This window comes from Scardinius erythrophthalmus (assembly GCF_964197995.2).
Source record: "Scardinius erythrophthalmus genome assembly, chromosome: 7".
Classification (NCBI taxonomy): domain Eukaryota; kingdom Metazoa; phylum Chordata; class Actinopteri; order Cypriniformes; family Leuciscidae; genus Scardinius; species Scardinius erythrophthalmus.
In genome coordinates, this window is record NC_138227.1 from 14,957,408 (window position 1) to 14,983,417 (window position 26,010).

Consider the following 26,010-nt stretch of genomic DNA (forward strand, 5'->3'; position numbering starts at 1 on the left):
TCAGTTCGTCTGGAGAGTAGTGCCTCACATCCAGGATGACTACAAAGCGATCTCTGTCCATTCTCACCTGTGTAAGGGAAAATGGCAAACTGAATACTGCAAAAGACTGAAAACCTGCAGTTCTAATAATGCGACTAGCTCATAAAGAACATTCTGTAATCTAATTTAAATCTTTACAATGAAATTCAATTTGTTAGCAATAATTAATGCATCATCATGCTGTAACAAAAGCAATACTTTTACAGTAGTTGTTCATTTACTAATCTAATTGTTAATTAAAAATACACTACCATCAGTAGTTTGAGCTCAGTGAGATTTTTCAGTGTTTCAGAGACTCTTATGCTCACCAAGACTACATTTATTTAACTGAAAATACAGTAAAAACAGTAATATTGTAAAATATTATTACAATTTAAAATAACAGGTTTCTTTGTTAATATATTTTAGAATGTAATTTATTCATGTGATGCAAAGCTGAATTTTCAAAAGCATTACTCCAGTCTTCAGTGTCACATGATCCTTCAGAAATCATTCTATGCTGATTTGCTGCTCAAGATACGTTTCTTATTATTATCAATGTTGAAAATGTTGGTGCTGCTTAATGTTTTTGTGGAAACTTTAAAGCATTTTCACAGTATGTGTTTGATAGAACAGCATGTTTGAAATAGAAATCTTTTGTAACATTAACAGTCTTTACTGTTACTTTTTTATCAAGTTAAGGTGTCCTTCCTAAAAAAAAAATTCCGGTAGTGTATGCTGATACATTTTTAACATTAGTCATATAGCCTAAATTAACATTTTTATGAACTAACATGATTTAACAATGTTAAGGTATAATAAAATAGTATTGTAAAAATTGCTGTTAAAAGTGTTTGTTGTTAAGGATTTAAAACCGAATTGAATCTTTAAAAAAGTAAAAAAGTAAAGAGAAAAAAGTAAAGTATTAGCTATTTGGGTAATGGCTAATTTGTAGCAACATCAGAAGTTTAACTCACCTCTGACATGTCACCCTCCCACCAGTTTGGAAAGCGCCAAAAATAAGGACGATAGTAAAACATGAAAGGTGGAAATATGTCGCTGTCGGATATGCGCTCTCCAAAACATCGCGTGTGTCGAAGGGTGACGCCGGTTGGCAACCGGCAGACCGGCTGAATAGGAGGAAAAGTAAAGTCCATTGTCTCAGCAAAGCGGCTGGAGTTGACGGTGGATCTGTTGCATGTTCTACTGTGGCCCTGTATTTATGGCCCATCCATAAACCTTACATCAGCCGCTGATCTGTCTCCAATTATGAGGTAAAGTGTTTTTTGCTGCCCTCTTCCCGCTCTGGCTCATTCAAACAAAAAACCTATTTAATCACCCTTCACTCATTCAGTCTCAATCACTGGGGTCTGAATAGTGTTAATGCTGCTCTGCTCACAAGCCTGGAAAAATATTTGCCTGGCTAAGTTAGAATGGTTCTGAGTGAAGCCTCCGTGTCAGCTGGCCACATCCCAGTAAGCTCTTGTGCCAGGAAAGGGTTTGTGGATTGTGACGCCAGATACTATCTGCTCCCTCCTGGCTGCTATCAGAGGAGAACTCAGGCAGAAAGATAATATTATGCCCTAAAATGACGGGACTGGACGAATCAGCAAGATTGCTGATCTGCTGTAAATCAGACGTGATAAATGAGCAAATGGGCATCCCTGCCGTCTCATCTGAGAAAGTTGGACAGGTGTTGTGGAATGGGGCTGGAAACATAATGTCAGATGTGGTGCTCCGTGCATGTGAAGTCAAGCCTGTGGAGGTATCATCTACCAAGTGTGTGATTCATATAGGCTACACCGTACACATAGTTGCATTCATGTGCTGGTTTGGGACCAGTTACACCAGCTCGGTTTTGCTTGAGAAGAGCATGACTATGTTGTATGTCTTGGAACTGCTATGGTGTATGGAACTGCTCCCTCTGGAGCGGGCTCTGGAATTTCATTTAATGGAACAGACTTTGGGATTTCTTTCACTGGAACGGACTCAGAAATGTCAATGTTGGTCCACCATTAGACTAGCACTATTGTCACACCTGCTGACTGGTTGATCCAGAATGATGAGGCTTGAAGAGCAGTTAAGTAGGCCTAGTATTTTAATAGAAACCAAAAAAACAAACAGGGATAATCCAGTAAACAAATGAGGCTAACATCCAGGTAACGCTAACATAAGACAAAGACCAGCAGCTAACAGGTGAGACTCTAATCAATTAGACTATGGCTGAATCCGAAATCGCGCCCTAAACCCTCTATCGCTGTTCCCTAGTACGTTAGTCCACTATACAGTTCACTCAAAGGAGTGAATGAAAACGAGTGAGCGAATTCGGACAGCCGTTGAGCGTACATCGTCGTAACAAAACAAATGTCTGCATGTTCAACTTGGTTTTATATTATATTTACATGTATCATATTCATGCACACCTGCTTTATCTGAATGTATTGGCAAGATGGAGGAAATTAAAATGTATATTTTGACTCACAGTTGCAGTTTGACTTTGGCTTAACTTCTTTGAATTATAAGTAGCTTGTAGCTTTACTAAGCTTTTTAGATACATTGTAGCTTTCCCAACACTGTCCTTGACTGTCTGAGTAATCTCTTCCAGTAATACTGAGGTTTTTCTAATTCCATTCCAAATCCAATGCCAATATCACCCTGCTCTGCACAAATTGGGAATGTAGCCATTATGGGATATGGGTTGTTCATGCATAACATATCCATGGACCATTATTTTTAAGTAATGTATAATGTAAAAATAAAACAAAGATTATTGGAAAATTATTATGTTTTAAATACTATTTCAGTTTTTTACTTTAAAATTGGATGTTAAATTCAGAAATTCATTGCTTCAAAGTAAATGCACCAATTTCTTTGTCAGTGTTCCCGAATATCATTGACAGTTCTATTAACACATTCTCCACTGATCACTAATAAAAATGTAACACAAATAAAAAACAAACCAAAACAGCTAACTAGTGTCATAACATATTGTCAATAAAATTCCACAAAAAAAGAAAGAAAAGAAAAGAAATGGGGAAAAAGGCTGATCTGCTGTATAAGTTTTTGCAAAAATATGGCCATTCCCTTTCAGAATGTCAGAAAAATAAAATAGGTTTATTATTTATAATAGTCTGGCTTGATTTCAATGATTTCATCAATGGAGACAGATTTGTTGAACAGTATGCTTTTCTCTGATTTTAAGCTGACGTGGTCTTACTCAAAGTCCTCTCTCTCTCTCGCTCTCCCTCTCTCTCACTTTCACATGCACACACACACATTCGCTCTCTCATTTCGACATAATACGACAATATAAGATTGTGTGTAATTCACAAGCACTTATCAGAACCTAGCCTACATGCTTTTAGTTTAACGGAGCTGGTTATTTAAAGCGTGTCATCCTCACACAGACACAACCATTTTTTCATCCTGTCCACACCCACCAACCCCCCTCCATCCTGGAGCCCACCGCTCTGTGTGAAAGGGAGGGGTGAAGATGGAGGAGGGGAGGGTAAACAGAGCCGGGCTGAACCATGTCTGACTCCTAAAAAAGGAACAAGGGAGGGGGAAGACGAGGAGCGAAAAGAAACAGAAAGGCAGAGGAAAAATCCCTCAGAACTGCCTCGAGAGAGAGGCACAAAAACAGGGAGAATGAGAAACAGGAGTCGTACAAGTCGCAGAAGACAACGTGGACATTCAAGAAGGGGGACGGCAGCCCATTCAAAAGCCTTTTTCTCCCCTGTTATGGCTCAGAACTGATAAACAGGATTACCTCATGCTTATCATAGAAACACATGCTGCCTCTGATTGGGATTTTCAATGCTGAATCTATGGGAATAGTCAAAAGGTAATTTAACCTGGGTTTACAGCACAAGTGTTAAGGATGTCCAAAGGAAGACCTGCCAAACAAGCAGGAAGGTAGGGTACGCACGGACCGGGACATTCGCATGGTCTGGGATCTGTTCTCCATCATCATCTCCGACAGACTAGACTGGTAGCTACGTGGATACTGGGATTTGTGTGGTGCGGTTTCTGATGTGCACACCCTTTGGACCGGCGCTGTGCCGTCTGCTATGTTGATGACACACTGCTGCTTCCTCGAACCCCACGGGATGGGCTGGATCAGAATGGGAGGTTAGAAGGGCAAATAGCATCATGGGAGCCAAACAAATGAAATGGTATGAATGAAATTCTACAGCTCCCTCTATAATTATTTCCTTCCTGTTTCCATCTTCCATTCCATTCCGGATATCCCAGGATATAAGAGCCATACTGCTTATTGTCTATAAGTTGGACAGCAATATTGTGATATTGTGTATATGCTGAGGTTTAATAATGAGTGAAAGTGGCTGGCACATCACTGTTTTCTCACTCTGAATGTATGTCAATTGTGAACATAAGAGATTGATGTGTGGGTGTTGCCTGCTATTGTGAAATCACCTAGCAACCGGGAATCACAGGCTTCAATATTGTGAGTGCCATCTGTGTGCTTGGTAAATAATGCTCAAATAAATGAATCCACTATTTGGTCCATAAATGTGTTGACAGTTATGGGATTTTGATACACAATAAAGAGGTCATACAAGTGGAGCAAATGACTAGGGAGAATATTTGTCCTCGCATGCAAATGTTTCATTATGTTAGACTCATAAATTTGTTATGCACCAGGCTACTTGGTCTGTCTGGACCAGCCTTGAAAAGACAGAATATGGATTGTGTGATTTATTGTATAGTCGCAGTTATTTAAGCAATATCACACAAGCAAGTTCATATCAGCATGGCTAAGACGCTATTCATACAGAATGCATTTTTGCTTTGAAAAATGTTGTGTTGTGTGAGAAATGCAAAAGACATAAGATGTGAGCACAACAGTTAAACACGTCAGTCTGGTGCATGTTTACATAGAAAAACTATTAAAAAGTAACTCAGAGGAACACAAAAACAACCCTTAATTGCAGACAAATTTAACTTTGTTCATACAATTTTCAATAGCTAAATGCAGTAATTTCAATAGGAAACCACCCGATCAGGAACTTCGAGTGGTGAGTAATTCTGGTTACACTTTATTTCAAGGTGACGTAGTTACATTGTACATTACAATCATGACATTAATGACATGTACTTACTAGAGTTAAGGTTAGGGTTTGGTTTAGGCGGGTTAGTTACTTATAATTATGCTTAATTTACTGTTATTACTATGGTAAGGACATGTAGTAACCTACGTCACTTTAAAATAGCGTTAACAATTCTGTGTAAGCTAATGTAACCGCACCTAAACACTACTGCTAATCAAGCGCTGATATCGAGAATCGGACTGACAGCAGATATTGCTTTTATGTCAGTTTAATAAATATAACTTTAATCTAAAATACCTTACATTTTAAATACAACATTGCCTATTGATTTGTCAATGTTTGCACCGCCAATGAAAATAGTTCCAAATGAAGTAACAATGTTACGTGTCTCGTAGCAAAACACACAATACTGGCCTTACTGAAAAAATCGGTAAATGAAGAGGTTGAGTGAATGATTCAATGATACACTCATAAAGATATTCGGCAGTTTAGTTCCTAAACGAAACAGTGTCAGTTTTTTTTAAACGAGTCAGTTGAGTAAATGATTCAGTGACTCACCTGTAAAGACATTTAGCCGTTTTGTTCCTTAATGAATCAGTGTTTTGAATGAATCAGTTGAGTGAATGATATAATGTTTTTCTCCACAAAGGCAGTAGCTTGTCACTTCCCTACTGGCATATAATCACTTTTTTTTTTTTTTTTTTTTTTTTACCGTACAGCTTGGAAGGAAATGGATATAAAATTGGTTATGAAACATGTCCATTAAATAGCATCTGTTGCAAATGAACAAAACAACCCCATTGTTCATAATGCATTAGAGTAAATAATGTACAGTGAAATATAAATGGTCTTAGATGAGCCGATCAGATTATGTTTTGTATCTGGAGTGGCATGTTCCTCTTTGTAAAAATAATCAACATTCAGTAATATGACACCTCTCAGAGAAGCATTCTGCTGTAATTTCATGCATGTGTACACAACGCTTTATGTAATCATTCTCAGAAGCTTAATCAAGATGTAATCCTGACTAATAGTCCTTATCAAAATGATGATGCTAATCAACTGGGAGAGCTGCTTTGTCTTTTATTCAGTGCGACAGACTTTCTGTCTTTATTTCTTTGTTAGAGAGATCTCAATTTCGATATCATATTCCCGTGCCAGAGGAACAGCTAGGGGTGTTTGAAATAGAGTCTCTCATTTCATCTTTACTGAATACGGATGAATGACTTAGGAATGCTCTGGAACTTTGTATTAGTGTGGTTTGAAACTGAAAACCTGGGTTAGAAAGATAATGTCTATCGTAACAGGAATTTCCCTAGATTTTTTGTTCAGTTATGTAATTAAAGTGAACACATTAGACCTTATGTACACAAAAGGCTTTCATTGTCATCAAATTACTCCAGTTGGTTACATATGACTGAAAATTAGGACCATACAAATACATGATTATCTTGCTCACTGATTCTTTGCAACATCTCTCCAGCCTCAGTTCATCCAGTCCAGCACACACACCTAAGGAGGAGTATATTATTGCCAAATCTGAAGATTCGGGAGAGCTATTGGGGAACCATACGGAGCAACCACAAAGCCTAGGTAGGATGTATCCCCTGCTTAGTCCTACACAACATATTTTTCTATACTTTTCTTATATTTTGTTGTTTGTTTCTTTTTAAGATGATGTAGTGAAATCCTCAGCCACCGAGCCGTCTCCTGGCCCAGAGCATGCTGGGAAAGAGGAAAGCAGCACATGGGAGGAACAGCTATGTGCCCAACAGGAACAGCTGGAGAAGGAGATGCAGGAGACCAGGAAAATGGTGTCAAGGCTTCAGGCGAGTTACTATTCGTACACATTTTTAAATAGTTGTTTCTTCAACATCAGGCTTTTTATGTCAAATTTTGCAAAAAGATAATAATTTAAGTATTTAATCAATTTATTCAGCAAGGATGCATTCAAACTTATAAATAGAATGATTTCCAAAAGATCATGTGACTGAAGACTATGTAACGATGCTGAAAATTCAGCTTTGCCATCACAGGAATAAATACATTAAAAAAAATGCAGTTTCTTAAATTGTCATAACCACAATATTACTGTATTTTTGAAAAAATAAATGCAGGTGAGTATAAGTGACTTTTTTCAAAAATCTTACAGACCCCAAACTTTTGATCAGTGTATATCATGTGAAAATATTACTGTGTATTTAGGATACGTGTGAATTTAGTATACATAAAATGCTATAGCTTTAGCAAGACAAAGTCAGAGCCATTTTTATGCAAAATATTTAAAAACTATTTTCCACCAACATCATCTAAGATGTGGTGGAAAGGATCATGACATCTTTCACAAATAAAAAATATATAATATGAAAAGAATTATTAAAAATGACAGAATGCTACAGTTAATTAGTGAGTCCACAGGGTCAACATTTTGGAAACACCCATGTGTAATACCTTCACTACTACATTTTAAGCAAAGAATTAGTGCTTGTAAAAGTAAAGCAGTTCATTCAGTCGGATTAAGATTATTACTTTGCACAGATTGGCAGACTTTCCTAATCCATCATGATTAATGTCACTCTTCTAAACAGAACCAATGACCAAGCATTTCAAGCTCATCAATCCAGCATTTCAAAGCCTCTTTTTATTTGCCGGGTATCAGCATTACTGTAGAAGGCATCTTTAATTCTCTAATGCAAGAGTTATACGAGAGAAATACAGCTTTAATTGAGAAGCTGCTAGTCTAATCAATAAACAGCATCCAAGGTTGATCACGTGATGACTGTTGTTAGGAACACTGTTGGTGAAATAGCATGACTAGTTTTACTCACATTACTTCAGAAACCTCATACTCTCATGTCTTCATTCAGGCCTTACTGCTGCATGGGTCACTACCTGAGGACGAGCAGACATCTACTCTGAGCTTTGGAGAAAGTACCAGCTCAGAGCAGCAGCTGGTAACACCTAATAATGCTTTTGTGCATGTCTCATATACAGTCTATTAAGGTATTGACATATCCTTTTTATTCTGCCATTGAAGATTTTAATCCGCAGTCGTCTGGACCAGAGTATGGAGGAGTCTTTAGATCTGAAGGTAACTTAAATTGCTGAAAAGAAACACTGGCTGATGTGCAGTATATCAATAAGCTGAATATATTACAATTTGTATATTGAATGAGGGTTTTAATGTTATTTTCAGAGAGAACTTTTAAGATACAAGCAGGAGGCACGTAATCTGCAGGCTATTAAGGTGAGACCAGGTGAAATTAAGTGTAGAACATGTACAGTTATAATATAAAATACAATATATAATAATAAATTGTGTGTTCGTTTGTAGTATTATAAATAACAGAAGTATGAATAATTATTCAATTCTTTAATTTTAACATTATCTTTTGCACTGTAGAGTAGATTTGTTGCCATTGGTATAATTGCTTCTGTGTCCATTTGTTTACCCAGGATGCCTTGCAGCAGAGAATGTCTGTGCAGGAGGACTCAGTTCTGCAGCTCAAACAGGAGCTCCTCAGATCCAGCATGACCAGAGAGGAACTGGAGGGACATAATGTGAGTCTGACAACAACACTAAAAAAAAAAAAAAAAAAAAAATTGTAATTGCATTTTATTCTCCTTTGTATCAGATATAAAGATTATTTGCAAACTTTTGCTTTATTTTGTTCTTTAGGTGGAACTGGAAAGGAAGTTGAGCGAACGGAACAGATTGCTGAGTGAATACAAAGTAGGCAAATTCATCCTACCAATATACTCCATAATCCATAAAATCACATTTGTCACATGCACTTATCTTTGTAGAAAGAAATTGGGCAGAAAGACAGACTTCTTCAGCAGCAGCAAGCAAAACTGGACGATGCCCTGCGCAGGATCAGTGAAAGCTATCATAGGGTAACTAAAACTACTAGGGCAAAATGGACCTATTTCTGCAATAATTGTATGTCCTATTAAAGGGATAGTTGTTTTGAACACAAAATAAGATATTTAGAAGAATGTTGGTAACCAGACAGTTGAGGTAGCCATTGACTTCTATAGTATTTTTTTCCCAAATATATGGAAGTCAATGGTTACCGTAAACTGTCTGGTTACTGACATTCATCCAAATATATTTTGTGTCCAACATAAGAAAGAAACTCATACAGATTTGGAACAACTTGTGGGTGTGTACATGCTGACAAAATTTTCATTTTTGGGTGAACTATATGATATTGTGTAGAAACTCTCTGTAGCTCTCATTTATTACACTAGAGAGAGCCATAGCACACAATAATCTCAGACGGACATTTACTTCCAAATTGTTTTAGCTTTGTATTACATAGATATTCCGATAAGATGCAGATACAAATAACATATAAATAAAAATAGCTTTAATATAAACTATAATATGACTTTTACGCAAATGTGTGATGCTCTCCATTAATACAAAATTGTTTGCTCCAGTTGTCAGGCTGTGAGAATAATGGCTACAGTCACATGATGGACACGTCGTCCACTGTTTTCCAGCACAGATTGGTGAGTCATGTCATTCTTCACTTAAAAAAAGTATTCGCTCAATTTCTACTAAATGTGTGTATTCTGTGTTCTTTGGTTCTGGCTGATTGTGTGCATCAGGGGGACGAGCTACATCTGGTGCGAGATGCTCTGCGCAGCCTGAGGGACAGTTTCAGCGGTCATGACCCACAGCATCATATGCTGGACACGCTGGAGCAGGGGGTGGCCAGTCTGGTGGACCGCCTTCACACCACAGAATCCAAGAAAAGGCAGGAGAGAAAGGCAAGGTCAACCATTAACTGTATCCAATATTCTGGATAATAGGAAATGTGGGGAGAAGTAGGGCAGGGATTTGGTTCAATGTATCGGTTGTTGATTGGGTTTTGAGATGTAGGGTGAATTCATGTTAATTCGGGACACTTTTCCCTAGTCGTCTCAATGGCAAAAAGTGTCCCAATCAACCTGAATTCACCCCTAGGTGCAGGGGCGGAGTTTAAGTGGACTAAATGATTGGAGAAGTCCTGCATACATCACCAGAGAGAAGTCTGCCGTTTTCTCCAGAAGGTCTAGCAAAATGATTCGAAGTGCTTGAATTCCAGACGTTGGTGGTAAGAATGGTGTAAATGCAACGAAAACTCAGCAATTGGTTTGTGAAGGTGTTTTTATGCTGAGTTTTCTTGAAAGTATATTACTGTAAATTAGCAAATCATCTGTCTGTATAATGTTATTTAGTTTATTTAATGGAGAGCTTGGCTAATTAGGCCAATAAGAGACTATTAACCACATCTCTTCCTTTTTATTAGCTATACAAATGCATCATTAAAAATGTCTACACATTTATGAAGTTGATTCAATATCAGGTAAACCGTATAAACACTGGTTCATGGGTTCACAGAGATCACAGCCTGGCAGCGAACCATTGAAATTCTGAAACATTTACTTCAAATCCGTGACTTTGGCAGTTTGATACATGCTCTGAATGCTCTGATTTGCAAGGGCTTTGAAGCTTCACAAACAATGTGTTTCGAAAGTGCAGATATATACTGGTTATGATGTTTTGATTTAGCATTATGAGGTCAAAACATAATAAATGAAACATGCACAAATGAATAGTTCACAGTAAGATCTATAACAGGCATTTAGAAAGTAAACAGTTAATTTTAATTTCATGCCGACTTAAAAACGATTTGTTGCACCACCACAGGGTTCAACCAGGTCTCCTGGACGAAAAGCCAATCACACGGACCGAGAATCATGGCCATCAAGCTCAAGTAGGTCACTTCAATGCTATTCAGCAAGAAATTCATGCAGGGTTGCCACTTTTTAGACCAATGAATGCATTTTTTATAAGCTTCCAAGTCATTTGTGATTGACATAAAAATCATTCAAATTCAAACCTATTTAGATCTATCTGTGAAACGATTCATTGAAAAGAACCAACTCAAAAGAACGGTCTGCTCACAAATTTAACATGCAAGTTTTAACCTATACAAGATCAATATCTAACAATTGAAATATTTTAGAGCAAAAGCATAACTAGAAAAAAATAATATAGGCTGTACATGTTTTCTTTTTCCCAGAGATGGCTCATTCTCACAGTAGCCCTGTTATTAGTGCGGCTGCCTCAACCAAAGTACTCTACTACACAGATCGCTCTCTCACGCCCTTCCTAGTCAACATCCCTAAGAGGTGACTACAAGAATGACATCATAGCTTCATCATATAGAAGTCTCGTGATCTAAATATAAACTATTTATTGGTAGGCTGGGGGAGGTCACGCTACAGGACTTCAAGGCAGCTGTGGACAGACATGGCTGTTTCCGATATCACTTCAAATCGCTGGATCCAGAGTTTGGAACGGTGAAGGAAGAGGTGAAAATCACACCCCATGTTCTGAATTAGTGAATGCTCAGTGTCTTTTTCTAAATGTGCTTTGAGTATTTGAGAAATAACACTGAATGCCGTCTTTCAGGTGTTTCAGGACGATGCTGTTATACCTGGCTGGGAAGGGAAAATCGTTGCATGGGTGGAAGAGGATCGTGGAGAGGGGAGATAGAACATGAGGGTTCCGATCCGTTCAGAATGTATGTTTTACCCCACATATACCTCATCCCAGCAACCCTGTGCTAACTGTGAATCTCACCTGTTCACTATGTCATTACATCAGGAAAGTGTTTGTAAAATAGAGTATATGCATTTTGAAGACTGAAAGAAAAATGAAATTTTAATATTATTAAAAAACAGTTTACAAGTAAATACTGATTTAAAGTGTATTAAAGTTATGGTACATTTTGTTTTCCAATAAACTAGTGTTTCAGCAATGCCATTGTGATAAGCGAGCAAGAAAAGAAGATTATTTACTGAGTTTTTGTCTTGTGCAGTGACAAATAATAAACATGACGTGTTAGTTGCCAAACTGTGACAAGGACATCACACATTGTGTGCATGTATTGTCCTGCCAGAAAAATGCCATTTCAAGAGAACATATCATATCAACATATGCACACATTCTCTGTAACATATTTTTCACTTACAGTAATGTATGTCAACCTTTCTTGACTATCCTTCAAAAATAAAGGGTGGTAAAAGCAGGGACCACTTTGTTTGTAAAAATTTATAACATTTGAACATATTGAAGTATTCCCTTTGAAAATGATTGTACTTTTCCTATCAAGTTTGCATGTCTGTTCATAGTGTTTGTGTTGTAAATGCAAATGCAGTTGACACTTGTCCACCCTTTTATTAAAGACCTTCTGTGCACTGGTGAAGGCTTATTTGTATATGCAATTATCTAAAATCACGGCGATGCACAATATAGTATTGGTTATATTGGTTATCTGCCAATATTAGAGTTTTTTTTTTTTTCTTGGTATTGGGCATTTAATTGTTTATACTCATTTTCCATACATTTCAATTACATTTGCAGTCATGTAACATTCACTTAAAGTTAAATAATTGAATAACAGTTAAATGTAATCTTCAGCACATCTCAAAATGAGCTTCCATTTTTCATGCTGTACTTTCTAATGTTGTGATGACTAAATTCACTTTAAAATAAAATAAAATAAATTTAAAAATATACTTATAAAACCACTCATTTTAGTGTTCTATTTATTTATTTAATCATCAAACAATCAGGTAACTGTAATAACAAAATAATTATTGTCTTTTAAGGTTCTTATACTTTTAAGAATAGATGGTTCTGTCTGAATAGAATATGCCTCTTGAGATGGGCCTGAAATTGGGACAACAAATAATAATACAACAAGATATTTCTCAGAAAATGATTCGGAAGGTGTTTATATCCTCGGTTTATTGATTAATAAGAGTGAAAAGTTTTCATAACACAGTCACTAAAACATTTAAAGTCTGTTTCTTCTTACTGAACGTTGCAATGCATGTCTCCTCTTTGACCAACTCAGGAAATGGAAGATGGAGATAATAAATGTCCTCAACTTCCAGGAGAATATCATCCTAAAGAATAAAAACCAACCCTTTATTGAGTCAACATCATGAATAAAAACTTATAAAAATATAAAAGGGCTGTAGAAAGGTTAAATCAGAACTATGGGAAATTTAATTTAGTCCCAACAGAATAACAGAAAAACTGATAATGAAACATTATATAAGATAAAATAAAAGTCATTTGTTTGGTAATTAAAACTTGACCCCACACAGCTGCCATACCGGGAATACTGACCTGAGAGATGCTGAGCTGGCACTGTGACACAGATCTCACTCCAGGAAGCTCAACACTCAGCTTCAGGCTCCTAGTTGAGCCGCTGCTGTCTGGACAGACTGTGAGATGATGCCGGGGTTGTTGTGGCTGAGACTGGTCTGATTCTGTGCTGGAGATCACCTCAATGAGACCTGATCGGGCTGGTTTTTCCTCCAGCTCCATGCTCAGTTGGATGGATGAATCCTCATTACTCTCAGCCATTCGCAGTGAGGAGATCTGCTGCAGGAGTGATGGGGCTATAAAAAAGCAGTAGAATCACTTAAAAATGAAAATTCTGTTATTAATTACTCACCCTCATGTCATTTCAAACCCTTAAGACTCTAGTTCATCTTCTTAAGACATCATAAAAGTAATCCACGTGACCCGAGTGTTTTAACCTCAATTTTATGAAGCGACACAAGTGCTTTGTTTGCACAAAACACTTAATTTACAGTACCACTTTATTTACAAAATATTAATCTCCAACGCACATTCACGAGAGCACCTTTTGTGAATGGTTGTTGCGCATACAAGAACAGATGCTGCTGTATGAACTAATATTTTAATAAATAAACTGGTAAATTATGGTTTTCTGCACAAACAAAGCACTCACATCGCTTTAGAAAATTATAGGGTTAAACCACTGGATTTACATGGATTAGTTTTATGATGTCTTTGACTACCTTTCTGGGGCCTGAAAGTGTTAGATGCATATGCTGTCAATGGAGGGACAGAAAGCTCTCAGATTTCATTAAAAATATCTTCATTTGTGTTCCGAAGAGGATTTGGAATGACATGAGGGTGAGTAATCAGTGACAGAATTTTTATTTTTAGGGTGAATTAACTCTTTAATATTGCAAAATCACATAATTTGCATTCCAGCATGTTCATAATGAGGTTCTATACAGTTAACTAGTTAAAGGGTTAGTTCACCCAAAAATGAAAATTATGTCATTAATGACTCACCCTCATGTCGTTCCAAGCCCGTAAGACCTCCGTTCATCTTCGGAACACAGTTTAAGATATTTTAGATTTAGTCCGAGAGCTTTCTGTTCCTCCATTGAAAGTCAATGGACGGCATACTGTCCATGTCTAGAAAGGCAATAAAGACATCATCAAAGTAGTCCATGTGACATCAGTGGCTCAATCTTAAGTTTATAAAGCGACGAGAATACTTTTTGTGCGCAAAAAGTAAACAAAAATAACGACTTTATTCCACTATTCATTTCCTTCTCTCTGGGCCTCGAGCTATTTCACGTAGTGTTTTTGCGCAGCGCGTCTATGTTGTACGTCACACGTAGGCTCACTATTGGCCGACGCTGGTCATGTGTGATGCGTGTGACGTGCAACACAGACGCGCTACGCAAAAACACTACGTAAACTCACTCGAGGCCCAGAGAGAAGGAAATGAATAGTGGAATAAAGTCGTTATTTTTGTTTACTTTTTGCGCACAAAAAGTATTCTCGTCGCTTGATAAACTTAAGATTGAGCCACTGATGTCACATGGACTACTTTGATGATGTCATACTGCCTTTCTGGACATGGACAGTATGCCGTCCATTGACTTTCAATGGAGGAACAGAAAGCTCTCGGACTAAATCTAAAATATCTTAAACTGTGTTCTGAAGATGAACGGAGGTCTTACGGGCTTGGAACGACATGAGGGTGAGTCATTAATGACATAATTTTCATTTTTGGGTGAACTAACCCTTTAACCTCTGTAGCTCTTAAAACCTGTAAGATGAAGCTCAAACATTTCTAAAGCATGTGCATTTTACCTGGTTCAGATTGTGGCTTATTGGCAGAAGATTCGGATGTATGTGGTGACCTGAGACGCTGCTTCATATCCTGAATGCTGCCTTTGATTTTGTCTTTGGTGAGTTTGTAGAGTTGGGACAGACTCAGATTGTGCTGTTGTTGGATGAAGTTCACAGCAAGCAGATGGAGCTGCTCTTTCTCATGTTTCTCTTTCTCTGTCGTTTCCAGAACCTCAGGGTTGAAGGCCACATCAACAACACTGTATCGCTCTGCAAAACACAAAGGAAATCAGAATGTCTCAAGATAAAAAGGTGTTTAAGAATCCAGTCTAAGGAGATTGGAAGTTAATCAAGAACAAAATAAAGTAGGTTAACAGGCGATTTACTTGGAATACAAGACTACGAACCAATGCACAACGGAACAAATGCCACCTAAAAGTGAGTCTTTTGGTTAAAAAAAATCTTTTGAAAGCAGCAATGATGAGATGGAGTTTTTGTACCTTTCTCCTCTGTTACTTTCTCCATTCGTCCTCCACACACAGGAACAGGATCACTGTAAGAAGTGGCCGCTGGTACGCGTTTCCAACCGCAAATGTTAATGTATAATACATCCTCCTTTGGTCCCTGAAAAGTAATCAGACATAAAATCTTTCTCATTCACTTCATAATTTATGATTTAATCATTATTTGTAAAGTTACATGCATCCATTTTTAACTTTTACAGTGGCACCATGGTTCAATAAAGGTATCAGATGCAAATGCGATACTAAATTATTATCACATTCATAGAGTTTGATGAAATTAAATAACGTTACAACTTCTTTATTGACAGTAACGTCCAAAACATGGTAATACCATGTATGCATGTTTACACTATCAAATCAAATGATAAGGCCTCTAAACTGCTCTCATATAACTGCGGTGGTATATTTGTTTGATAAGATCTATAAAATTAGTCAAAGCAGAGTTTCGTTATGGTTAATGGTGGTTTACCAGTACATAAGTGCGGATGCAGGCGTGCGGCTCCGGCGGGGAGTGAAACTGCGCTCCCTCCCGTAACTGGCGTTCGATGAAGGTCCTGTAGGCCTCCGGATCATTCTGAGACATGTCATCTAACATCGACCAAAACTGATTCACCTGTTCCAGAGCTCCTTTATTATCATAGCCAGGAATTGCCATACTTAAAATGTATCAAAACTACTGTAACTAACAACTAAAAGAAAAGTGAATACGACTAATAGCCAACGAAAACTGTTTGGAACAAAACGGACGTTTCACAGATACTATATTTAGTAACAAATACTTGGAAAAACGATAATATTTTGTAGAAGAGCTAACGTTAGCAAATTATCAGTCCCGGACAGTTTTTTTTTCACCTTGTTAAACTCAAAGGTTACCATAGAAACTAATCTAACACATGCACTGTTCTTCCGATAGATGGCGTTGTTTAATCAAAATAACTGTTTCCATTCAGGGGGCGAAGGGGACACCAGTCTGAAGCTCCTTTACATAGCTTAGGGTTTTGTCTTACTAAAGATATTTGTACTCTAAATAGTTTTTTTGTTTATTTTTACAAAAAATATTATTAAGTTACCACAAGAAACTGTGATTGGTCGTGGCTTAACAGTTACAGTTGACGTTATTTCTTGATGAAATCAATAGACCTTCACAGCAGCGCCATCTTTGAACTGGAATGAAAGCGAGGCTGTGAGGGATAGACATACATCTCTTCAGTGGGTTGTACTGTTCTGCAGACGAAACACTGCAACAAATATATATCCGAGAAATCGGTGGACAAACTCGGTGGACAAAAGTTCTCCGTTGTAAATATCAAACGTTTATTTTAAAACCACATTTTTCTTAAGTCTAACACAACATTAAACATGTAATGTACAAACATCTAAATGTAATCTTTACCTTGTTGTGTAAATGTTGAGGCTTTACATAATAAAAATATAATAAATAAAATAAAAAGGCCACAGGATATTCTTCTCTTCTCCTATCAAACATCAGTCTTTAGTAGCTCTAGGACAGGAATCAGAATGCAAGAGCACAAAAGAAAGTTAATGGCAGAGTTTGTATAAGTGCCATTGTCTCTTCATTTACTTACTTCTATAATCTCATATATCCACCCTAAAAACTCAGCCACTTTGGTATAAACCCCTGGATGGTTTGGCTCAGCACAGCCTGTTCCCCAGCTAACAACACCAACCAGCCTCCAAACATTTTCATCCTGGCAAACCAGAGGGCCTCCACTGTCCCCCTAAGAAAATGAAGATCCATTATAATTTCAATATAATATATTTGTGAAAAACATACACATGGCATGTATTTTGAGTAACATACATGGAGCTCACCTGACATGCATCTACTTTTCCCTCTGTATACCCTGCACAAAGCATTCGAGGAGTGATCTCTCCATTGTACATGCAAGAGCTATTGCATTTCTTTGTACTTATTAAAGGTACAGGTGCCTCTTTGAGAACCTCTGGTATATGAACTTTAAAAAAGAATGGACATAATTTACATTTACAAACAGTACGATGTCTTATGACAGCTTTTAAATCCTAAATCATAAAATGAATTTAAATAGTAAGTATTTATGTCAGGATTATGGACTTGTTTTGGCCGCTAGAGGCCCTCATTGAGTTTCATTTGAAGAATAACAGTACCGTCATCTGGCTGTGTATATCCCCAACCAGAGATCCAGCACTGGGTCCCACCTGGGAGATCATGGTCATACTGCGGTAGACACACAGGTCTGATGGTGTCTAAATGTGTAAAGAAAGATATAGCAGAAATGCCTAATGAGATACGTGACATACAGTGGCACACATAATATACATGTGATTAATAAAGTATCGGTCACCTGAGAAGTTCAAAGGAGTTCTTAATTTAACCAAAGCGATATCATTGTCATGAGTCCTGTGGTTGTAATTCTTGTTGTAGATGATCCTCTCCACAGCAAAGCCTTGGTATTCAGCCAGTTTAGCTGAATTACTGGTTATAATACCAGCATAAACCACCCAACTGGACACTTGAGGTAGCCTGTAGCTTCAATAAGCAAATCAGACCATAAACACACTTAAAGGGTTAGTTCACTCAAAAATGAAAATTCTGTCATCATTTACTCACCCTCATGTCGTTCCAAACCCGTTAAACTTTCATTCATATTCGGTACACAAATGAAGATCTTTTTGATGAAATCTGAGGGATTTCTGTCCCTCCATTGACAGCCTACGCAACTACCACTTTGACGCTTCAAAAAGTTCATAAATAAAGAGATTGTAAAACTAATCCTTATGAATTGAGCAGTTTAGTCCAAATTATCTGAATCGACACGATCGTTTTATATGATGAACAGATTGAATTAAGGCTTTTATTCACATAAACATTGATCAGCGTTCATAAACAAAAGCTCAACCGAACCTGACTGACAGGCGGAAACAAACCTCGTTGGCTCTTGCAGAAGCTCAAACATGCTGCATAACATGAGAATGAACCTCTTTGGTTCTTGCATGACAAGCGAACATGTTTGAGCTTGCGTTTACCACAACTGATGTGTGAGTTGCTGAATGTTTATATGTGACTAAAAGCCTAAATTCAATCTGTTCATCATATAAAGTGATCGAGTCTCTTTAGAAAAAGTGGACTAAATCACTCAATTCATAAGGATTAGTTTTATAATCTCTTTAAGAACTTTTTGAAGCGTCAAAGTGGTAGTTGCGCAGACTGTCAATGGAAGGACAGAAATCTCTCAAATTTCATCAAAAAGATCTTCATTTGTGTTCTGAAGATGAACGAAAGTCTTATGGCTTTGGAACGACATGAGGGTGAGTAATTAATGACAGAATTTACATTTTTGGGTGAACTATCCTTTAATTTGCTCATAATAAATTCCTTTGCAGAGCCCTACATGTAACTGTTAAAACACTTTCCTGGCATTATGTATTATGTTGCAGTGCCTGTCATCTATTTAATCCTGTACCTTTTGTATTCACTGCACCACATACCAACACTACTGTCAACAACTACATTGTTCCAGTGGGTGAGTCTCACAAAAAACATGTCCTTTTGGGGTTTAAACATACTTAACCCAAATATTAAAACTTTTTTTCATGGGTTTTTTTTTGGTTTTGGGGTTCTTGTTGAGGTTTATGACAGGTTTTGTGAAAAATCAAAATTGACCATTTTATTATGAATTTATTATAAAATATTTATCCGTCCACATCATATTAAAAAAAGTTCCCTTTAATCATCAATCAAAATAACTTATCGTCCCTCTTGCAGCAACATCTCTTCTCCGATGACGTTTACACTGGGGTGAGGGTGGAACAACCTGTCCCTCATTAGTGCAGCAATGGTAACCTAAACAATCCATTCCCAATGGACAAAATCAAGTCCTGTCCTAAATTCTTTTTTTGTTTTGTTCAAGAAGCCGTTTGACTTGAAATACCTTGTAATAGGGAAGAAAAGACTATTGCAACTTCCATTTCATGCCGATTTTATTGTAAATGTAGAATCTTACTTGTGGACACAATGAGCAGCTGTAACTATCCACTGGTGGGTGATGATGGATCCTCCACAGATGTGGCGGTTGCTGTAGTAGAGACTCACTTGCCAGGGCCATCTGCCCAGAGTGGCTTCCACTCCTCCAATAATCCTGGGTAACTTTGCTCTGGTCCCACACTCTATAATGAAACAAATTACGAGCAAACAGACTCAGACAGATAGCGTATGTGGATAGGAAGTATTATTTCAGACTTATATATTAAGTTAAGACTCACCAAAACATTTTAATGCTATAACCTTTCCTGTACTACAGCTTCCTCTAGAGTAAAAAAAGAAAAATATTTATTAAATTTACGACAGTTGTTGTTCTGGAAACTCCATTAAAATGATTTCTTGATCACCTGAAACGCCATAAACTCTCCAAATTGCTTTGGTGTTCTGAGGTGATTTGGACAAATCCATCTGTGTAGTTCGGCCCAATATCAGTCAGATTCACCCCTTTGTGCTTCGATAATCTAAAAGAAGAGGTTATTTGACAAAACTCAGATTTCCACACTTATCAAAATAAATTAACACCATCAACATCATTAACTAATTCTAATGTCATTGCAAATTTCTTGCTGTAAACTGTAGCCATCAGATCATGTTAACGTTTATGCATATTTAAACAGTTGTATGCTCTACATTACAGAACTTTCATTGTGCTTTTTCATCCTTTTTGGAACACTTTTCACTTTCATCATATCAAAAAATAAGATTCTGCAAAATATTTCTTATTGGCCTGGTTTCACAGACAGGGCTTAGATTAAGACAGGAGTAGGCCTTGGTTAAATTAGGATATTTATGTAACTTTTATAAAAATGCCTTAGAAAAAAAAACTGGTGTGCATATTGAGACAAAACAATGCGGCACTGATAAATGTCAGTGAAAAGATATTTCAGTGCAAGTTGACTGCTCAACCATGCATTTTAGTCTGAGGTTAGGCTTAAGCCTCGTCTGTGGAACCGGGCAATTGAGTTCCACAGAAGAAGTCATACAGCTCTGATGGAGTGACATAAAGGTGAGCAAATGATGACAGAATTTTCATTTGTAGGTGAACTATCTCTTTAATATTCTTCGAAATGCCTGTACTCGGCACATGTCATGCTTTGAATTAGAACGGACTTCAAAGTACATTTCAACACTGCTGTCACTCTATGAATGGTTGACCTACAGAAAACAGCCACAGCTGGCACTCAAGTGAAAGGTGCTGAGAGCTGTAAGTGTGTGTGTGTGTGATTCAGCTGTCAGCACGCTCACCTTAGATAGCCCAGCTGTCGACATACGAGCGTTCCCAGAGAAGAGTTCCACCTCTCGTAACATACGGGCAGCCACGTCTGCAGCTTCTCCAGCTGTATCTCCAGAAGAGAGTTCTCCACACTAATCCTGTAAAACACTGAGCCCCATTCAGTCAAAATCACTCCTAAAACAACAAACTGTAGCGCTGTGGATGGGACTGCTGTCATGACATATATCCTTTAAACAAATTCAATTAAAACATATTTCAAATAAAAAGGATTGTGTTGAATTTTTTGTATTTTGTAACCTCATTATGGTGCATCAGGCTTGAACAGGTACATTTATATTAAATACAACAAAAACACCATAATTTACATAACCGACTGAACACACAAACACAATAAACAATTGAGCAGCATGCATGATGATATTAATTTTCGATTCTTTTCTTCCCTCTCTCTAGCACTCCAGACACAAATAATTATCCACAGCAACCCCAGCAGAGTTATTATGGTTAACTAAAACTAAACGTAAAACCATTAAAAAATATGTGTAATGATGACTTGAAATAAAGGAACATTAACTAAAATAATGTTTTTTTTTTAATGTCATGACCTGTGATGAACATGAACTATTAACACTTACATCAAAATATTCACTAGAATAAATTGTACTTTCCAACACTCACTACAGAGAGAGCAATTTAGGACTATCCATCGCTATTAATGGGAGTACCGTTTTAAGTTTGACCATTTTACACCAATTTACTAAAGCATTAGTAAACAAGCACTTTTCAGGGCTTTCATATGAGGGAGTAGAGGTGAATTTAGGATGAACCAATTCACAAATGAATGAGACTTTGCATTGTTACATATGAGAGAAAGAACTTTAGCCATGTTTGATTGACTATTAGCTCAGACATTAAAAACAGCAGTGTAACATTTTCTAAAAGCATACTGTAAAAGTTACACTGAACCACTGAACTATCACTCTACAATAAACTCATAGTTAGTAGCGTTGCTTCTTTCAGTTAGTTACAACACTAGTTGGATAGCCACTTATTTTTCACTTCCTCTCCCTTTAGTGTGCTTCTCTTGTTTATGTGTTTGCTACAGCTTTCACAGTGCATTGTTTATGTCACTTTGTTTGCAATGCCAGTGAGTTTGGATGAACGCCCACTGTGCTGTTTACCTGCTGTGTCTCTGTTGTTGTCATAAAAAGCATGGGGCAAATACCTTTCCTGGGGTCTGTCACAGAGATGTCCTCGGTTATGTTGCAGAAGGACGTGTCTTTGGTGTCTCCCAGGCTTGCAGGGCTCTGAGCTGAATTAGGCCTTAAGAGAATTTTTACTGGACAAAGACATTAAATGTTCACTGCAGAAATATTTCATTTACCCCTGGTTTCACAGACAAGGCTTAAGCCTTGGGTAGTCACATGGGTACATTTTTTGAAATTGAGATGTATACATCACACGTAAGCGTAATAAATAAGCTTTCCATTAATGTATGGTTTGTTAGGATAGGACAATATTTGGCCGAGTCGAGATACAACTATTGGAAAATCTGGAATCTGAGGGTGCAAAAAAATCTAAACATTGAGCAAATCGCCTTTAAAGTTGTCCATTTATGTTCGCGATTGTGCTGCATTCACTCACAGAATAAATATTTTGTATATTTACGGTAGGTAACTTACAAAATATCTTCATGGAACATGATCTTTACTTGATATCCTAATGATTTTTGGCATCGATAATTTTGACCATACAATGGCTATTGCTGCAAATATACCCTTGCGACTTGTGACTGGTTTTGTGATCCAGGGTCATATTTATTAAACTATGTCAGTGCCATTGTTTTGGAACTAAGGCCTAACCCTGGCTAAATCTAAGCCCGGTCTGTGAAACTAGGCCTTGATTGCACAACATTTGAACAATGCTTTTGAATAATTTAACTTCTTACCTATAAACCAAACTCCAATGACAACACCTCCCAGCAGACACAGTACACACAGAGCTGCAAACACTCTCACCAGTTTATGGGCCGACACTTTGCCAGACACTGAATGAAATAATAGCCATAAATGCTCATATGATGTCCAAAAAGCAAATGGCAATACTGAAAACCATGCAGTTATATGATTTTATGAAGAGGATGTTTTATTTTTTTTTTTATAAATAAAGTAACAGATGCCTGTGTGTTAGGAACAGACTTGCCTGGATGGAGAAACCAGGTGTGATTATTCTGTCCCGTCTCAATCCTGTCCACCTGCAGATGCTCTGTATGGAAAGACTGACTGACCGCCACAGGATTCTCAATCACTGCCACAGCATCTCTACTGAGACTCTGTAAGATATGATCAATCGCAGTGTCAGTATATATAAATACATACATAATATATATATATATATATATATATATATATATATATATATATATATATAAATATATATATATATGTATATATATATATATATATATATATATATATACTGTATACACTCACCCAAAGGATTATTAGGAACACCTGTTCAATTTGTCATTAATGCAATTATCTAATCAACCAATCACATGGCAGTTGCTTCAATGCATTTAGGGGTGTGGTCCTGGTCAAGACAATCTCCTGAACTCCAAACTGAATGTCAGAATGGGAAAGAAAGGTGATTTAAGCAATTTTGAGCGTGGCATGGTTGTTGGTGCCAGACGGGCCGGTATGAGTATTTCACAATCTGCTCAGTTACTGGGATTTTCACGCACAACCATTTCTAGGGTTTACAAAGAATGGTGTGAAAAGGGAAAAACATCCAGTATGCGGCAGTCCTGTGGGCGAAAATGCCTGGTTGATGCTACAGGTCAGAGAAGAGTGGGCCGACTGATTCAAGCTGATAGAAGAGCAACTTTGACTGAAATAACCCCTCGTTACAACCGAGGTATGCAGCAAAGCATTTGTGAAGCCACAACACGCACAACCTTGAGGCGGATGGGCTACAACAGCAGAAGACCCCACCGCGTACCACTCATCTCCACTACAAATAGGAAAAAGAGGCTACAATTTGCACAAGCTCACCAAAATTGGACAGTTGAAGACTGGAAAAATGTTGCCTGGTCTGATGAGTCTCGATTTCTGTTGAGACATTCAGATGGTAGAGTCAGAATTTGGCGTAAACAGAATGAGAACATGGATCCATCATGCCTTGTTACCACTGTGCAGGCTGGTGGTGGTGGTGTAATGGTGTGGGGGATATTTTCTTGGCACACGTTAGGCCCCTTAGTGCCAATTGGGCATCGTTTAAATGCCACGGCCTACCTGAGCATTGTTTCTGACCATGTCCATCCCTTTATGACCACCATGTACCCATCCTCTGATAGCTACTCCAGCAGGATAATGCACCATGTCACAAAGCTCGAATCATTTCAAATTGGTTTCTTGAACATGACAATGAGTTCACTGTACTAAAATGGCCCCCACAGTCAGCAGATCTCAACCCAATAGAGCATCTTTGGGATGTGGAGGAACGGGAGCTTCGTGCCCTGGATGTGCATAATCTCCATCAACTGCAAGATGCTATCCTATCAATATGGGCCAACATTTCTAAAGAATGCTTTCAGCACTTTGTTGAATCAATGCCACGTAGAATTAAGGCAGTTCTGAAGGCGAAAGGGGGTCAAACACAGTATTAGTACGGTGTTCCTAATAATCCTTTAGGTGAGTGTATATATATATATATATATATATATATATATATATATATATATATATATATATATATATATATATATATATATATATATATAGCCAATAAAAGAGATCTGGTGTCACATTGACTTGTGTTCAGAATAAAACTTCTGTTTGTACAGCTTTTCTAAATGCAAATTAAATCCTGATGACATACTTTGTCAAAATCTGTACAGTACAACAGCAACAACAACAAAAAATCTACTCAAAGCTAAAGTCCCATTTCTCATAATGTAATGCAACATTTCATCCATCCCAGCTTTTGGAAAAATCATGGACATTTTTGTCTAATTGTATGTCTTCTGAAAATAGATTTCAATAGATATCTTTATGAATATACTGTGCACTTTATATTTCAGAACCGTTTAAAGAATCAACTATCAAGGAGCACAAGACATTACATGCAAATGTAATGATTTAGTGTGCTGATTTTTGTGATCTTATAATTAGAAGTGTTAGAAATACATTAGAAGAAGGATGGTAAGTGTTAGATGAGCATGTCAAATCGATCGTTTTCCTTTAAGTCATCTTCGTGTTACGGGAAAAAAATAGGAAAAGTAGCAATGCATTGATAACATTATGAAGTTTATAGTGTTTTTTCAGCTGATAGGCCTACAGTATTAATGAAACAACAACAAACACAATTTGTTTTTCTAGGTAGCAATATTGTAAATATAATCAGTAATGTTATTTGACACTATCCAATATCACTAAATTAAATGAACTTCATTCACTAAAATAATATAGCTAGTTATTTTAAGTAAACAGCAAACAAATTAACGTATATAATAAAAAAAAAATTGTATAAATTACAATACATTATTTTCTCCATAAAATGACAGTTTTCATAAAGCACCAGGGTTTTTTAGTAAAAAAATAAAAAAATAATCATTTTTAGAAAGACTTTCACCTTTAATATTGCAAAACATCGAACAGATACTACACAATCTCATATTGACGCACCAAATAAACATAATCTTTCCAAATATAATAATAGAATAAAGATATGCCTCTGAATTTCAGTACACTGGGACTCACCATGTTTTGGTTGTTTGGATCCAGGGGTTTCCTGGCAGCAGCTGATCGGACTCTCTCTCATCCACTCACCTCCATCACAGAAGAGATGCTACACTCACCAGCAGCTGTCTGACCATTGAGCAGAATGCAACTCTGGATTTTCACTTCACAAAGAGACAATGAGGTCAGCAGCGGAGCAAATAATGAACCCGTTGTTTTACCAAGGGGGTCATGGGGCCTATGACTGCCTGAACCAGCCAAACATCTCCAAAGATATCCCCCTTTCACTGATAGGATACAGGCTGCTTAGCACCTCCCTCACCTGTGCCAGCGGAGTGTGTACGGTGTCATAAACCTGATACTTCTGGGGAAAGGGTTGTAATTACAATATGTTGAAAAGTCTCACTG

At 37.3% G+C, this 26,010-nt stretch overlaps 4 protein-coding genes across 5 annotated transcripts in view; 1 reads left to right on the forward strand and 3 right to left on the reverse strand.

Annotated features, from left to right (window-relative positions):
- LOC308693715 (E3 ubiquitin-protein ligase TRIM39-like) overlaps positions 1-26,010 on the reverse strand; it is a gene marked incomplete at both ends in the record, with an annotated part of 764,022 nt that overhangs the window by 710,665 nt on the left and 27,347 nt on the right. The gene's annotated exons all lie outside the window — the stretch shown is intronic.
- Positions 3,568-12,353, forward strand: dixdc1a (DIX domain containing 1a). Of its 2 annotated transcripts, XM_081369911.1 has the most exons (15): positions 3,568-4,193; positions 6,574-6,683; positions 6,765-6,919; positions 7,958-8,044; positions 8,128-8,181; positions 8,287-8,337; positions 8,547-8,651; positions 8,770-8,823; positions 8,898-8,987; positions 9,537-9,608; positions 9,708-9,869; positions 10,792-10,858; positions 11,168-11,276; positions 11,351-11,459; positions 11,560-12,353. In XM_081369911.1, the coding sequence occupies exons 1-15, from the start codon at positions 4,171-4,173 to the stop codon at positions 11,641-11,643; spliced, it is 1,332 nt and encodes a 443-aa protein (XP_081226037.1). In that variant the 5' UTR covers positions 3,568-4,170; the 3' UTR covers positions 11,644-12,353. The 2 variants fall into 2 exon arrangements, with proteins under 2 accessions (XP_081226037.1, XP_081226038.1); XM_081369912.1 differs by lacking the exon at positions 11,560-12,353 and having other exon boundaries at positions 9,708-9,874; positions 11,351-11,438.
- On the reverse strand, positions 12,863-16,542 carry pih1d2 (PIH1 domain containing 2). The gene is made up of 5 exons (XM_081370443.1): positions 16,057-16,542; positions 15,564-15,687; positions 15,085-15,333; positions 13,288-13,562; positions 12,863-13,061 (listed from the first exon to the last, which is right to left on the reverse strand). Exons 1-5 carry the CDS (start codon positions 16,240-16,242, stop codon positions 12,927-12,929), a joined length of 969 nt encoding a protein of 322 aa, XP_081226569.1. The 5' UTR covers positions 16,243-16,542; the 3' UTR covers positions 12,863-12,926.
- Positions 17,080-25,953, reverse strand: tmprss5 (transmembrane serine protease 5; the record flags this gene model as incomplete). Its single annotated transcript, XM_081370005.1, is given in 16 exon segments — positions 17,080-17,088; positions 17,174-17,326; positions 17,421-17,563; positions 17,736-17,834; positions 17,933-18,117; positions 19,592-19,754; positions 19,851-19,894; positions 19,977-20,090; positions 20,875-21,010; positions 22,089-22,202; positions 22,812-22,910; positions 23,066-23,195; positions 25,624-25,644; positions 25,646-25,711; positions 25,714-25,867; positions 25,925-25,953. Coding segments are annotated over 16 exon segments (1,659 nt in total).

Bases quoted from the DNA above. Each gene is read 5' to 3' on its own strand.
- pih1d2 (XM_081370443.1), bottom strand. From the start codon at position 16,242: ATGGCAATTCCTGGCTATGATAATAAAGGAGCTCTGGAACAGGTGAAT. The intron at 15,334-15,563 runs GTACAAAAACTC...TGTGTTTTGCAG, and splicing joins GAAAGTAACAGAGGAGAAAG to AGCGATACAGTGTTGTTGAT. The intron at 13,062-13,287 runs GTCAGTATTCCC...TTTATTCTTTAG, and splicing joins GCCAGCTCAGCATCTCTCAG to GATGATATTCTCCTGGAAGT.
- dixdc1a (XM_081369911.1), top strand. From the start codon at position 4,171: ATGGGAGCCAAACAAATGAAATG. The intron at 8,045-8,127 runs GTAACACCTAAT...CTGCCATTGAAG, and splicing joins CCAGCTCAGAGCAGCAGCTG to ATTTTAATCCGCAGTCGTCT. The intron at 11,277-11,350 runs GTGACTACAAGA...ATTTATTGGTAG, and splicing joins CTAGTCAACATCCCTAAGAG to GCTGGGGGAGGTCACGCTAC.